This window comes from Podarcis erhardii (genome assembly GCF_964252035.2).
Source record: "Podarcis erhardii genome assembly, chromosome: 11".
In the NCBI taxonomy this organism is placed as follows: Eukaryota; Metazoa; Chordata; class Lepidosauria; order Squamata; family Lacertidae; genus Podarcis; species Podarcis erhardii.
Window position 1 is genome coordinate 28,569,516 of NC_138501.1, and position 14,788 is coordinate 28,584,303.

Below are 14,788 nucleotides of genomic sequence, written 5' to 3' on the forward strand. Positions count from 1 at the left end.
TTTTCTCCGTATTTTCTGGTCTGCCAAATGGTACACAAACATATCAATAACAGATATTTTAATTACAGATAGGTAGCCGTGTTGGTCTGCCATAGTCAAAACAAAACAAATTCCTTCCAGTAGCACCTTAAAGACCAACTAAGTCAGTTCTTGGTATGAGCTTTCGTGTGCATGCACACTTCTTCTGAAGAAGTGTGCATGCACACGAAAGCTCATACCAAGAACTGACTTAGTTGGTCTTTAAGGTGCTACTGGAAGGAATTTGTTTTGTTTAGATATTTTAATGCCATCAATAGTAATGCTTTTTGCAGCAGGGAGGTGCACATTGTACAATTGAAGTATTTTCTAGGTGTGTGTCTTGCTTTCCCTCTCACCTCTCACTTCTTCTCATCCTCCCCAACCCTGGTATTACTAGACTAAATGATTATGTTAGTTTCAACAATACCCTTAACAGGAGCAGTGCTTGATAGCTCATAAGAGCAAAACACAATGGTGCACTCCTTTAAATAGCCTGTACCTTGTTAGTGAATGTTTTGACCAATATGGTTGGAAAGCCACTGCTATCAATGAAATTAATGGCATCATTTTTAGGTCAGGGTCTCCCAGAGTGGTCAGTATTGATCCCCTGGGTTGATGGGATTGTGCAGGGGATGAATAAAGTCCTAGGGGTTGAAAGAGGTCAGAAAGGTCTTAGAGTGGAAAAAGAAGTTAATAGGGTATCATGGAAGAAAATTTAATTGGGAGCTATGAGCTTCAGAAATAAAGGGCATGGGCATGTGCAGAGTGGTATGGTGTTATTTTCCTTTGGTTTTACTGGTTTTTTTACCTGTTATGACTTCTAGTAATGGTGATTGATGATTAACAAATCCTGATTATAGGTCGATATTCTTGACTTTATTTCATTTACATTCCTAATAATTTGGTTTTGGGTCAGTACCTTTATAAACTCATCAAGGGGTTCATGAGCTCTGACATTTTGGAAACCCTGTATTGGGTAATGATGGATCATATTGTAGTTTGATCCTAAAGCCTGTTTACAGAGAAGGAAGCCACCCTAAGGCTGAATTTAGACACATAAAAAACAACAACCAACGATTCAGTTAAATGCATTGTAAACTTCTTACAGGGAAATCCCGTTGGCAAAAGACGGGACTCCATAGCAACATCTGGTGCCACAGTTATAATGCATATAAAGCGCTTTATCTTTATGAATATAGTTGAGTCCTAAGTTCAAAAGGGCTTACTCACGAGGAACTGGATTTAGGAATTGTAGCCATTGGTGAGGTTTTTTTCTGGAACACCAAGCATTCCTAGTAATATCCATATATAAAACATAATTCATTCCTGAGTCAGGCAACCTGACTTTCTGATGGCAGCACATATCTGTCTATCTTTGCTGTTTTTCTCGGTGCTCTCTTGCCTCTATCTCCCCACTCTGCCTGGTTTCTTTTGTATTATTTTGCTATCACTGGTTCTTCTTGGTCACTTTTCAGGTTTTCCAGGGCAACTTTGATAACGACACCCACAGAAAGAACGTCATTGACCCCCCAATCTATGCACGGCACATAAGGATCCTCCCTTGGTCATGGTACGGCAGGATCACTTTACGGTCAGAGCTCTTGGGCTGTACAGAGGAGGACTGACGAGGATCTTCACTTTTCCGCACAACTCTTGATATTCCTAAAAAAAATATCTCCATAGAAGAAACTGTGCAAAACCTGTAGGAAGTTGAATGGGTTTTTCATGAACAAGTGCTCACTTTCTGGTAGGCCGCTAACTGTCTTTTGTAAGGAGGTCTAAGCCTGCCCTTAAAATGGTCCAAATCTGAGTTGGGGGTTTTCTTTGGGTTCTTTTAAATCTTAGTTCCAGTTATTACTCTGTTTTGATGTGGAATTTACCTTTTAAGGTTTTTTTTTTCTGAGTTATTTCATGCTGGCTGAAATATCGTTAGGAGTAAGAAGCAGCATCCTTTTTACAAGGAAGATGAAAGTGGTGTGACAGAGTTCACTTGTGACTTGAGAAGGAACAGGCTGATTCATTGTTTCCAAACCCACATGGTCATCTCACTTGCAAAAAGTGATACTGCAGCTTTAGCAATAAGTTTTTCTCGGGGATGACTGCATTTGATTGTTTCCCTTGTGCCTATCAAGCATTGTCAAGATTAATGACACTTTTTTTGGAAGTGATCTCTGTGGTCTGCAGTCCTCCTGGTGTCAAACTACCTTTTGTAATTTCCTTTACAAACAGCCGAGTCCACCCACCCTAGGGTTTCATTTCCACATGTTTTGCTTCCCATTTAGCACACTGTGGGAATCGTCACTGTCTTTTATGTTTGATCACATTAACTGCTTCTGTTTCTTTTCAATGAGCCAACCTGAATTTTATGGAACAAAATCTGCTATCAGTATATTATGAATTTAATGATTTTGTCAGTGAATTCAGCTTGCATTTTCTTTCTAAGGGATGCTGAGATGAAAGATCATGGACCAAATTCAAAGCTTAAGTAACTGTAGCCGGGAGGGAGGCACACATGAATGCTACAAAGCGGGCATTCATTTGATCCTGCATTTTCATACATGGTAGTTGCCTCATGGAGCTGCCTAGGAGATGACTTCTCTGAGATGCTTCCTATGACTCAATGGGCAAGGGTCATTGTGAGATCTAGAGGTGCATGCCGAAACATATGGACTGTGTATCCTCGTTCTGAGGAGCAACTCAACTACAGCACTGTCCCCAAGCTTCAGAAATATGGGTGGAAGGATGAAACCTGAGGCTGAGTGGTCATATATCTTAACATTATTTTAACCATCAGCTCTGCAAGGATTCTTCAGGCCCTCTGACTGGAGAAGACAAGTCTTGTAGGATACACAAGTGGCAGTGTTGCAAAAACAGAGAGAGGAAGGAAGTGGGGGAATTGGATTCAGATACGGGGCTGGTGCCAATCATCAGCGATAATAAGCAGGGCTGAGTGTATGCTATGAGCCTTCAGGAAAGAAATTGGAGGGAGAGCAAAGAACTCATTATTGGGTGATGAATTCAACTTTCTGGGAATAGCAGCCTTCATTTCAAAATGAGAAAGTTTATAGCTCTTAAGACTGCAAAAAATATGATTGAAAGTATCTTGCCAGCAGCTGCTGTAATCTCCAGAGGTTGGGATTTCAGTGCCCACCATAGTTCCATCGCCTCCCTGTGACTGGAAAGGGTATAGAAGTTGGATTGTAGAATTTTAATTATTTTTTTAAAATGTGGATCATGCAGTGCCCTGATAACAGAGAATGGAGTACATACTGCCCTGATGGATCAAGCAGTGTGCATGCATTCAGAAAGATAAGCCACATACAGGAGTCAGTCAAACACCACAGTATTCCTACTTCAGGCATTCAGTTTTCTTATCATTTGCAGCCTCAGTGCTGGTAGAGCTTGCTATCACTATTGAAGGAAGAGCTGGGATTACTGAATGGGGTAAAATGGTTTCTGAAGTGTTTTCCCAAGTAACTCCATGGGGTCATGTGGCAACCGCAGCTGCTGCATCATAGCTGTCGTGTGAACTGTTTATCACAGGTCAACTATCGCTAATGGGTCTTGCTTATACATCAGAACAGATCCCTTCAGAGGAAGCAAATATCTCAAGAGGTGACCTTATTACTCATCGTTAGTGATTAGCCTATTACCTAATAACACCCTCTTCAGTTGATAACCTGAATTAGCCATAAATCCAGTTCTCTTGCGCATTGACCTCTGTGACTAAGATCTTCCATTTGAAATTGTCAAGATGGCTGTAGCTTCATTTGAATGGACCTAGGATGCAGCCGCACATCAGTCAATGCTAGAAAGCCATGTATGCAGTATTCCCAGAGAAACAGTAGCCCATGCCAATCCCTGGCCAAGCAAGATATGAGATGCTGTTGCCATTGGAATTAGTACACAAAGGTGCTGGCAGAGCACTGTGCAAATGGCTCTCCATTTCTGACTCTGCCCAACCACCATCTGGGTCAATGCAACCCAAGCTGTGACAAATGTGTATGAAAACACAGCCAGGATTTAATAGATGGAATTTATCTTGTATAAAACTCCTTCGTTGTGCAGAAGGAGTTCCTGGTAAATGGTAGTCCTAACAAATATTGCAAAGCACTTTTATTTTAATAAGGTATTAGTATTCTGTCCATTTCTTTTATAATTCTTGAGTGTCTTCTTATTACTTAAAACCTTCTAGTTGTGCTCATTTTCATTTTTAATTTCATAACATACTGTGGTAGATTTTTTTTCTTGGTTGTGTCTCATTAACACATCATGCTAAGTATTTTTTTATGAAATTCCATTATCATTAAAAGGGAAAAAAATGGAGATATAAAGATGGGCTCTATGACCTTTATAAATACTTAGTCATCCTATAATTTTACAGTAAGGAATCGATACGCTTGTTTAAAAAGAAAAGAAAAAGATTTAAAAGTCTGATATATTTTTTAAGGGTCATCACAACCTTCACATAAACTCCTACTCTGCAACAGGAGATAATGGCCACGTTGGCACATCACATAATACTGTGCAACGTGAACTCACATGTTCCTCCCCTCTTCTCTCCTCTCTTCATCCCGAGGGGAAGAGTTTAGAAGTTCTCACATCCACTTTTGCGTAATCATGGTTTGCCATGTCATCTAGAGCAACAAACCTGTTTTAACATTAACTATGGCTAATTTTAAGACATACCCTCAGGTCTAGATGTTACAGCAAGCTGTGGTTAATCACAAGTAGAAGTGAAAGCTTCAAAATTCCTCCTTCTGACCACATGGAAAGAGGATAGGATAGGGGAGAGGGTGAAAACCCAAAGCTCACTGCAGCTTATTCCTGTTTGTGCACATCACACTAAACAATGATTTAGCATGACATTTGGACATGGTCATTACATCTGCTTTGCTTAAAAACAAAAACCTTTAATGATCAGGGGATGCTATCTTGAAAGCGCCTCTCAAAAACATCGAACTAGTAGAATAATGAGATCTGTCGATAAAGAGCACCTAATTCTTAAGGTGTATTTGTTCACTTTTTTTTTTTGTAAGGCTTAGACATGGCTATTCTGAGATCCTTAGTTTGAGAATCTGATCAAGGTAAAGCAAGTTATGTGTAAGAAATGTTAAGGTCCTGTGCAACACTGTTAAGTTTATGGAGTTTCTTTGTTTTTTAGTTGGATTTGTGCTGCATTACAAAAGCCACTAGACTGTTACTGTCTTGTCTGTAACTGTGTTAACATTTCTTAACAATGTTATCTATGGAGTGGTCTTCAATTGTAGTGAATAATTTTAAAGAGAAAGTCAATCATAACTGTGCTTTAAGATGCAAATGGCTAAAAGAATAAGGATGGTAACTGAAATGGCATTTAACTACATATGGCCCAAATCCTGCACTTTTAAGCTCTTATGAAGATCCTGTGATTCACAGCCTACTTACTCCAGAGTAGTTTTTCTTAATTGTATTGGCCTATGCTGGAGAAAAGAACTGTGGGTTGTCTGACATTTTAGTGGGTCGAGACTTCAATGGGGCCTCATTTTTATACATCTATTTGATGGGGCCAAATTTTGCACTTGCAGTCCTTAGCTGGTTCAATGAATAGCATGCCTAATAATATGAGGCCTGGCACCACCACAGTAAACACTGGTACCAATCCCAAGGTCTACCTGTGGTCCACCCAGAAAGAGTAGTGGCAGTGTCATACTGGGGGTGTGTGAAAGATGGGGGATTAAACAGGTGATTGGTGCTGCATCTATATGGCACTTCTTACGGAATGACTGTCAAGCAAGGGAAACTGCATACACAGTGCCCTTTTGCACATGAAAGCCCCAAAGAATGCAGGCCACCTTTGATGGCTCGGGGTAATGGTCAGCAATTGGTCCTCTGCAGAATATATTACTGAAAGAAATGCTTTGGGGATGCAGCTTCCCTGAATAAGAGGTGGTTCCTGCAAATAAGACACGTCAGGTCTGTAACGTTTGGGCTCCATCTTGAACTCCAGCTACTGCTAACACCATGTCAGTGACTATAGCTGTCACCAATGGAGCACTTTGAGCTGCTAGTCAGAATGTTCTGATAAAATGTTTCTGTGTTTATTAGTATTTTTTTCCTTTTTTAAAAAAGAAAATGCATTTAAATGAATATTTCTTGGATTTGCAATTAACTTATATGTAATATAGTTTATAGTTCGAAAAAGAGCATCTTATTGAAAATGTGGTCACTCAGTCTTCTATTTGAAAGGGTTGCATTTTTTCCTTCTGCTGCTCGGTTCTGTCGGCCTTTACAATGTTATTCAGAGGAGCCTGAAAGCTTTCCTTTCTTTCTTTTTCAAGATACACCTTGAGGCATTTTGCCACATTTTGCACCTGTCACAACATTATTAAACTAAAAAAAAATGCCTTTGACATCTATTCAGTAACTATGGACACAATTTACTGAGAAATTCTTCTCACTGGAATGAATGGGGCCTGCATAACAATCTGACCCTGTATTTCATGCCATGGCCAAAATAACAGAAGCTATTCCATTTGGGCAAATGGCGCACTCCCCCACCAGCCTCACTTTGCCTTCAGCCATCCCCCACCTGCCTGCCTTCCTATTACCAGCCCAGAGGGTACCATTGCCTGTCAGATTCCTCCTCCTGCTCTCAGTGTTGCCTTCATATAACTTGCACAAAAGGAACCCGCTGTAGAGGAGCATACACAAATTGGAAAAAAGGGGTTCAGGCCAGCATACAAAGACAAAATATATGGCAAGCAAAGTACAATGAATGCATTTGTCACAATGTACCCACTATTACAGGGCACACAGTACATGCAGGCGGTACTGCAGAACCATCAAAATAAGTACAACATTAGAATTAATAATATATTTTCATTATCTCCGATGCAAGGGTATTCTTGAGAGTGGCAGAGCATTTTCCATATATTGTGCCTTTGTATGCTGGCATGAACTCCTGTTTTTTCAATTTGTGTATGTCTTCATATAACTCAACAGGGAAGAGGATGGGGACAAAACTAGAATTAGTTGACTCTGCTTGTCATTGGCTGTAGCACCACCTGGTCCACCTACTGTTGGCCTGCCATTTACCCCACCAGCCGCCACTGCTGGACATCACATTAACCAAGCGGATACAATGGTTGCATTTTTCTGGAAGCTTGATTGAAGCCTATGTTGAAATCTTCCTCTCTTTTCCACAGTCCTGAATGAGAATCACCTCTCAAAAGCTGCTATTTGTATTTCAAGGGAAATCAATAGGACCTTCCCTTGGAATGCAATAGGACCTTTCCTTGGAATGCAAATGGCAGCTCCGATGGTTTTTTTCTAAACCATGGCAGGAGAAAAAGAGTTAAACTCCCCTCTTCACATGCACCTCATTGCCCTAAAGCTGCTCTGGCTTCTCCACAGCTCCTGTTTACATAACAAAAAATATATGCAGGTCTAGTTTTGCCCTCTTGCAAAGGAAGAACTTCCCAGTGGATTGTGTCTTTTGGATTAAAGGTAACAGTTGACCTCTAAATGTGTCCCATATAGAACACTTTTTGTTCTGTTTGTCATTGTGCACAATGTGTATAGTGTGTTCTGTAGTAAGAATGAGCTCACACGTACATATTCATGGTCACTCAGTGACTGGCATGTGTGAAAGCCATCACTGATCAAGCACCTCAGACAGCATTTTCAGATTACCTGTGCACCTCGACCACAACACTTTTCAATGCAGGGAGTTCACACATTCGGCTGTGAGTCACCAGCTGTTGGTTAATTGTGTACTAAAGCACAGTGTGGTATACATACATGTTTTGGTTTGCCCTGAGTCTAGGTATTACATCTTATTAATAAAAATGGAACAACACCACACAATTGTACATATGTTGGATGTCGTTGTGATCTACAAATTGCCTAGGTTTTAAACTCAGGAGGAAGTGCTCCAGGCCAAGCGATTTGTGGATCATAATTGTATGTTTTGATTGAAAAATAAATGGGGCAGGTTCACAAATTGCCCTAACATGTGTGCTCTTCGCAAGTCATGAACTCAGAAGCAAGTCATGGGCCCACATTCTCCCCTCATTTGAATGTGAACATGAGCCTGAGTTTGCTTTGTTCATGTGATCCGTACACCCTTTTGTATGAGTATTTTATATGAACGCATGTGGCTCATAGGCCTTTTCAGACATTCAGTAATCCATGGAAGGGAACAAGGTCACATTTGCTGTCTTGCTGTCTTCTCCTGATCTCTATGCCCTAGAGTCTAGGTGTTCATCCCAAAGTCTGAACACAAATGCATATAATGATACATTCACAGGCTCAATACATGCAATAGGGGACCCTGCTTTTTGCAGAGCTCAGTCATGTGAAGGGAGCATACATTCATCAAATATGTATATGTACTCAGACCTTTGGATAAATGTGTAGAAGTTGGGACAGCTTGTGTGATAGTGATTCTCCCCCTCTGTATGTTCACTGGATGTCTAAAAGGGCTATAGAAAACATTCTATGAGTTGGATGTGTATGTGCAAGCCTGAGACTACTTGCAATGCATACATGATGAGGTTTGAGTGAACATCCAGTTAAGGAGAAATTTTCAGTTTTCTTAGTCTGAAATAGTTATGTTGAAACTAATGGAACATTTCCAGAAGTAGGCGCTTTGAGATTTACTACAATGTATTTAGGATCAGCATGTTGGTTTATTTAAAGCTGCAACCCTCAGCTTGAGTGATCTCTATTGAATTAAATAGTTTGAGATGTGTAGCCTTTAAACTTCTTGAGAAAACATTACGAAACAGTCCTTAACTTTTGTATTAATTCTAACAGCAAAACTGAAGGAGTGAAAAAAAAATCATCTGTGTTTACCCCAGAGTTGTTAGTCATTTCTAGGCAGATTTCCCATTTCTATAGCTCCCTAATTTACTACTTTTATAGCCTGGAAAGTAAAACATAATGCACAAGGCTTAGGATAATCTATGTTCTATTAAGGGCTTCTCACATAAACAAAACAAAAAACCCACTCACCCCTGGTTCTGATTTTTAGGTTGACTTTCTCTTTCAGAATGAACAGATACAAATTTGTGTGAGTTTTGAAGACTAAGGATACTAATGAGTGTATCTGTGCTATACAACAACATATGAAATATAATATTCAAAGCTGGCTTCAGATGTGTCAGTAAGTACAGAAGTATCTCAGACACAATGACTTTTGCAACCTTGGCGACCTGTGTAAAGTTCCAATGTTTTTGTATATATTTAAATTATGTAGAATGATGTTAAAACAGTATGACCTCGTCTAGTCTTCAAACTTAACAATAAAACTTTTGAAAAATTGGAAAGTCCTTGAAGTGATTTGAATGGTACCTTCTTTCATCATCTGAGAGGAGAAAGTGGGTTGTTCACTAGATAAGTGTGAAAAAGGGTATCTACATTGTTGCTATTATAGTCCTTTGGAAATCACTCCACAATGCAGCCTGCAAGTGCATATCAGCATGAGAAAATAAGAATTCATATAATTTTCATTTCCACACATTGGCAGTGAATCCAGGCACACACGTTGTTTCTTGCATAGAATAGCCCTGAATCATTTTGAATGGATGGATGTGCTTATCCTCTTGGTTTGGTTCCTGTCCCGAGCTTCAATACTTGAGAGAATTGCTACCTTGTCACAGACTAGTGAGCCATAGTGTAGTTTGATTGATAACTAGGAATCTAAAAGAGACCTTCTGGGAAATTGCAGGCTTCTTATCAACAACTGTGCACACACTCTGTGGAGGCCACATTTCTATGCCTTCTCAAGGACTTGCATTACTCTTGTCTTTTTCCACTTCCACTGCCTCTATATAACTTAACCTCCTTGTGTGGCCCTGTCCTTAGTTAAATCTTTGGAGACTACCTGGAGATATAAGCTCAGAGCTCCCCTCGTAGTGATAAACAGTGAATCCCCCTTTGAGCTCAGGCTCCGCTTCCTGTCCAGTTCTCTATATTGTGTATTACATTCTCTCTGCTGCTGTATTTTCTCTGGTTCTGTCTTTCTGTTCCATCATGGAATCCTGTTCCTGCTTATCTGCAGGGCGGCCGTTTCTGCTGGCTTTCTGAAAAGCTGGAGCATTTGTCTGCCCACTATTGTATTCCCACCCTTAAGCAAATTACAGTGGTCATTGCTCCATTCAGATTCCAGCTGAACAGAGAGAACAGCAAGCCACACCAGGTCAAGAGTTCACAAATTTTACTGTTTATGTAAGCACAGAAGGACAATACATTTAGCAGCAAGTGGCTAATAAAAGCATATATAAAGCAAATTACATCTCTCCTTTGTAGATTATGTGTTACTCCTCTGGGTTAGGCTGATGATCAGTTCTTTTACACTAGTAGCAGAGGACAAATATGGGTCAAGCCTCCTCAGACACCTAAGGGCTTGTTCACTTTTTGGTTTTGCAGCACTCTCTGATGAGGAGCCTCTAGCCAAGTACTCATGGAAATACTTGGGCTTCATGGACAATTAGTTCTTCTCTGGCTCTCTGACCTGGCTCATTCCAGGCTGGTTCCTATAGGCAAAAGGTCCTATCCAACCAGGGCTTTTTTTGTTTCAGCTGAAACTCACCGGAACTCAGTTCTGGCACCTCTCAGGTGGGTGCCATTGCCATTATAAGAGAACAAGAGAGGCAGTCATGGTGAGTTCCAGCACCTTTTTTTTCTAAAAAAATAGCACTGCATACAACCAACAGAAATGTGTACAAACCAAGACATTTTTTCTAAGTGGCCTAAGTATGGCATCAGGGCAGGTCTAGCCATATTGTGTGCTTCAAGAATCATCCTTCCAATTTATTTTTGCATCTTCAATATGTTGCCCCAAGCATGGCTCCCCCACCTCTCTCTCTTTTTTCATTAGCCAGAACATCAAGAAGTGTTGGGCTCCCTATTTCCCAAGGTATTACATGTAGGAGAACTGAAGTTGTTTCCTTGACCTATTTAACCACAAACAAGTAACGCTCTTCTTACTCCATTGCCTTACATTTTATACAAATGCATGGGTCATCTTACCATATCAACCATTAGAAGCCTTCTATGCCCATGATCTCTCTCGCACACCTTTTCTCAGATCCTGAAGCCATTTTCTTAGTTCTTGGGTTGCTTGTTCCAGTCTCACGGTTTGGGGGATCTGCATCATTCCAACCTCCTCCTTTCATATTTGAAGAAGCTTGCTTTATGTGCTATAAAGTGTGCAAGTCATCTCTTAGGAACTGCCTGAAGATACGACAGTGTTAGCAGCTGCTCCCCCAAGCAACTGAAATACACTCTGTAACCTGAATGTTATTGAAAACTTAAAGGGTATATAGGAGATCCTTGTGAACCTTTTTCTTCATTTAGCATGTCTAGGCATACCATGGCTATTATGAGGCTAAGCTGAGAGCCTGGGATCAGCTCTAGAGTTCATCACACTGGAGGTAGTTCCTGAGAAGAAAAATGTAGATTAAAATTATCTTTGTGCAATGGTCCTTGAATTACGAATAGGAGGTTCCTTTCTCTCTCCTGTCAGAAAATATTAGTCAGTTTTCCTTGTTTTCTCAAGAATATATTGACAAAGTTAACCAGAATAAGACACTTAGAAACATGACAAAATTTGAATGGGTGCTTTTGGAACCAATCACCAATACAAAAGAAATCATTCCCAAAATTTATTTACATCTTATTGAAATAGTTATAAGATTATCAAGTGGATTAAAAATACGGGTTGCTATTGGGGTAACAAAAGAACAAAATATGGATGTATCAATCAAAGAAAACTATGTAAGATCCTTAGGGAGAATTCCTTAAAAGTGTTACACTGATGGTACAAAATGCTGGCATCTCTGGCAGGCATACACATAACAATTTTTTGGGGAGAAATTGCAACTAACAAGATACATATATACATTTGTGTTGGTCATATCCTGTTGTACTACAGTTTTTGAATGTGATATTGGTGGAAATGACAAACATTACACATATATGTCACACTAGAATTGGGTATTTTAACAATCTGGGAAGAACAACATGATGAAGTGGTATTTATGGAACTAATAGTATTTAATTTGATGGCTCCTGGCAGGGTAATAACTTAAAAGTGGAAAACTGCAGAATGTTTGACATTGAATTCTTGGCACAGCAAGCTGTGGCAAGTGGCCATGGCAGGAAAAATGGACTTACCAACTTAAACTAGCTGAAAATAAAGCTAAAATATTTGATTTTTATATAGTGCGGTATGGTTTTATTTCATACATAAATCAGGGATCTATACAGCAACATTTTTCAAAGCCTTTCCCCAGATTACAGAACAGAGATTAAGAACAAATTGTAATACTATGATGAAGCATACTGAAAATCTCCAAGTTGCCAGATCTTACAACAGAAGGAAAGCATGTTAAACACATCACCTTCTGTTAGTTATTACATGAGGTAACTCATTTTTATATTTTCGTATTTTATTGGTTGGCTGTTTTTGTATGTTGGAATCAAAATTTAAAAAAATAGAAAGAAAAAGAAAAAGACACATTTGAGAATGTGATGTGACATTTGTCACATGGATAGCCCTGGCATGAGACTTTTTAAAAAAAACAAAAACAAACCATGAATAGCTGATTCTTTCAGGGCTGGGGACCTAGATCAGTACTGTAGCCAGAGACAGGTCAGAGGAAGTCTTCCACCCACTGCTGTGCTGAGGCTCTGATTGGAATCACTGCCCATGCTTGCTATTTATTGTTTAGTTGTTTATCTATTTCATAAAATTTACATACTGCTTGATTGTTTTTTTAAAAAAACCTCAAAGCAGTTTACAAAAAAAGATAAAAATATAAAATTGTCACTAAAACATTTGCAACCACAATGTAAAATATACAGTGGGTTAAAACTGCAGTAAAACAGACTAAAGCAAATTAAAACTCCTACAAGCTTTCTAAACATCTGAGTAGGCTTGTCTAAATAAGAATGTCTTTGGTGCTTCCTCCCCTCCTGACAAAATCCCAATCTAGTTCCAGACCTCCATAACATCTTGCAAACCAGGGCTAAAACTACCTTGCTGTGATAAACCATTGGCACAACATTGCAACGGAACTGGAGGGATGCCTCGGCCTCAGCCTTATGCAGCATGAAGCAGCATCAGTCTTTTTGTCTCTTCCTTTTGAATGGGACACTGTGCAACACAACAGTTTCCTAGAGCTCCAGCAGCACAGCAACACCACTGGCTGTTTCCGATCCCAGCACAAGGCATGAAGCAGGATTGCAGCACCAGTCTGGAGTTGAATGAAGCCCTAAGATTATTCTCTGGCTCAAACTAAAATCTGAGCCAGAGAAGAAGCCTTGTCTGCCTCCCGCCCAGCCCCATACTCATACACACCTATTTTTACCAGCCCTCATTTCTGCAAAAGCTATCCCCTGCAATTGCAAGAAATCTTGTACAAACTGCATCACACATGTATGTTTGTGCCCTGAAGTACTGTCACCCAGAGCATCAAGAAGGAGAAAGAGAAGGGGAAAATATCCTGGTCTTCTCCAGCTGCATGAAAGGTAAGAAAGGAGTAAGGGAAGTGTATTTTGAAGGCATTGGACTGGATGGGAGGGCTTCTGAAATGTCAAGAACTGATGGGAATGGGCAGGGGGATTTTCCGAAGCTTTTGGGTTCGCTCTAAGAAATGATATAAGATCCATATAATTTTTTTTAAGACGTGGAATAGTTAATCTGTAGTGAACATGGGGCAGCACACTTGACACTAGTTTCCTTTGACCTTTATAGCTGAGTTGATGCACAGGTACTGTATCAGTAGCTGTTGAATACATGAAAAATCTTATGTGCACAGATTAATTCAAATGCATGCCCATGGCCTTATAAATTTCCTGGCTTTGTAGATTTAAATAATAAAATTAACATAAAATATACGGTGTGACACAGGTATAGAAATGCTCAAAAAAGAGCTCCAGTCGGTTAAAAAGAGAGTGCTGCAGAGAGAGGGAGGGAGCCTGAAGCCTGGAGAATAAGATGACCCAGGGGGCTAGCCATGTCCTTTTGCTGCAAGCTGATACATCATGGCTATCAGAGGTTGTACATCAGGTCAGTGGCTGCAGTCCTTTATCTTTACATGGCTGGATAAATAATATCAGCATCTATATGAAAGTGTAAAAGAAAAAATCACTAAACCTTTCTACAGCAACAAGGGGAGGGAGAATAAAATAACAAGACCTTTGAACCATACGGATACAATGGAAGAAAATAGTAGGTCAGTACAGAGAAATTCACATTTTTCTTGGAAGGAAAGTGATAATAACTTTCTTGGACCTCAGTTCCACCTTTTTCTTTTTCTGAAGAGCATTTTTTTTCCAATATAGATAGGAGCAAGTGAGTATTGGGAGCTCTGTGTTGAATGAACTGTGTGCTGCTGAGAAACAGCCACTTTCTTTCAGTCATAAGATTTCAGGCCCATGGAAAGGCATTGTGGTGGCTAAAGGGACAAATTCTTTCCAGATGAGCTATTCACAGTTATTCCGTTTCAGACTATGTAATAAAGGTTTAATAAAGGTAATCATGGCAGATGGCCTTCAAAACAGATGAAGTCAAATTAGTGAAGACCTCCCACACTATTTGCTGTTTTGTATCTATCAATGTTATATGGAATATATATGTTACCATAAACAGCAAAATGTCTTAAAGACTGACCAATTTATTTCAGTGTAAGCTTTTGTGGACTGGAGTCCACTTCATGAAATGTCTCTGATGAAATGGCATCTAATTCACACACAAAAAGTTTTGCATTCTTTCTGTTCC

The 14,788-nt window shown here is 39.7% G+C and overlaps 1 protein-coding gene across 1 annotated transcript in view; it reads left to right on the top strand.

Annotated features, from left to right (window-relative positions):
* EDIL3 (EGF like repeats and discoidin domains 3) overlaps window positions 1–9,329 on the top strand; it is a 235,883-nt gene extending 226,554 nt beyond the window's left edge. Inside the window, exon 11 of the mRNA XM_081881217.1 lies at window positions 1,494–9,329. Coding sequence (XP_081737343.1) covers window positions 1,494–1,643 — 150 coding nt within the window. The 3' untranslated portion in view covers window positions 1,644–9,329. The remainder of the gene's footprint in view (window positions 1–1,493) is intronic.
* Window positions 9,330–14,788: the final 5,459 nt, after the last annotated feature.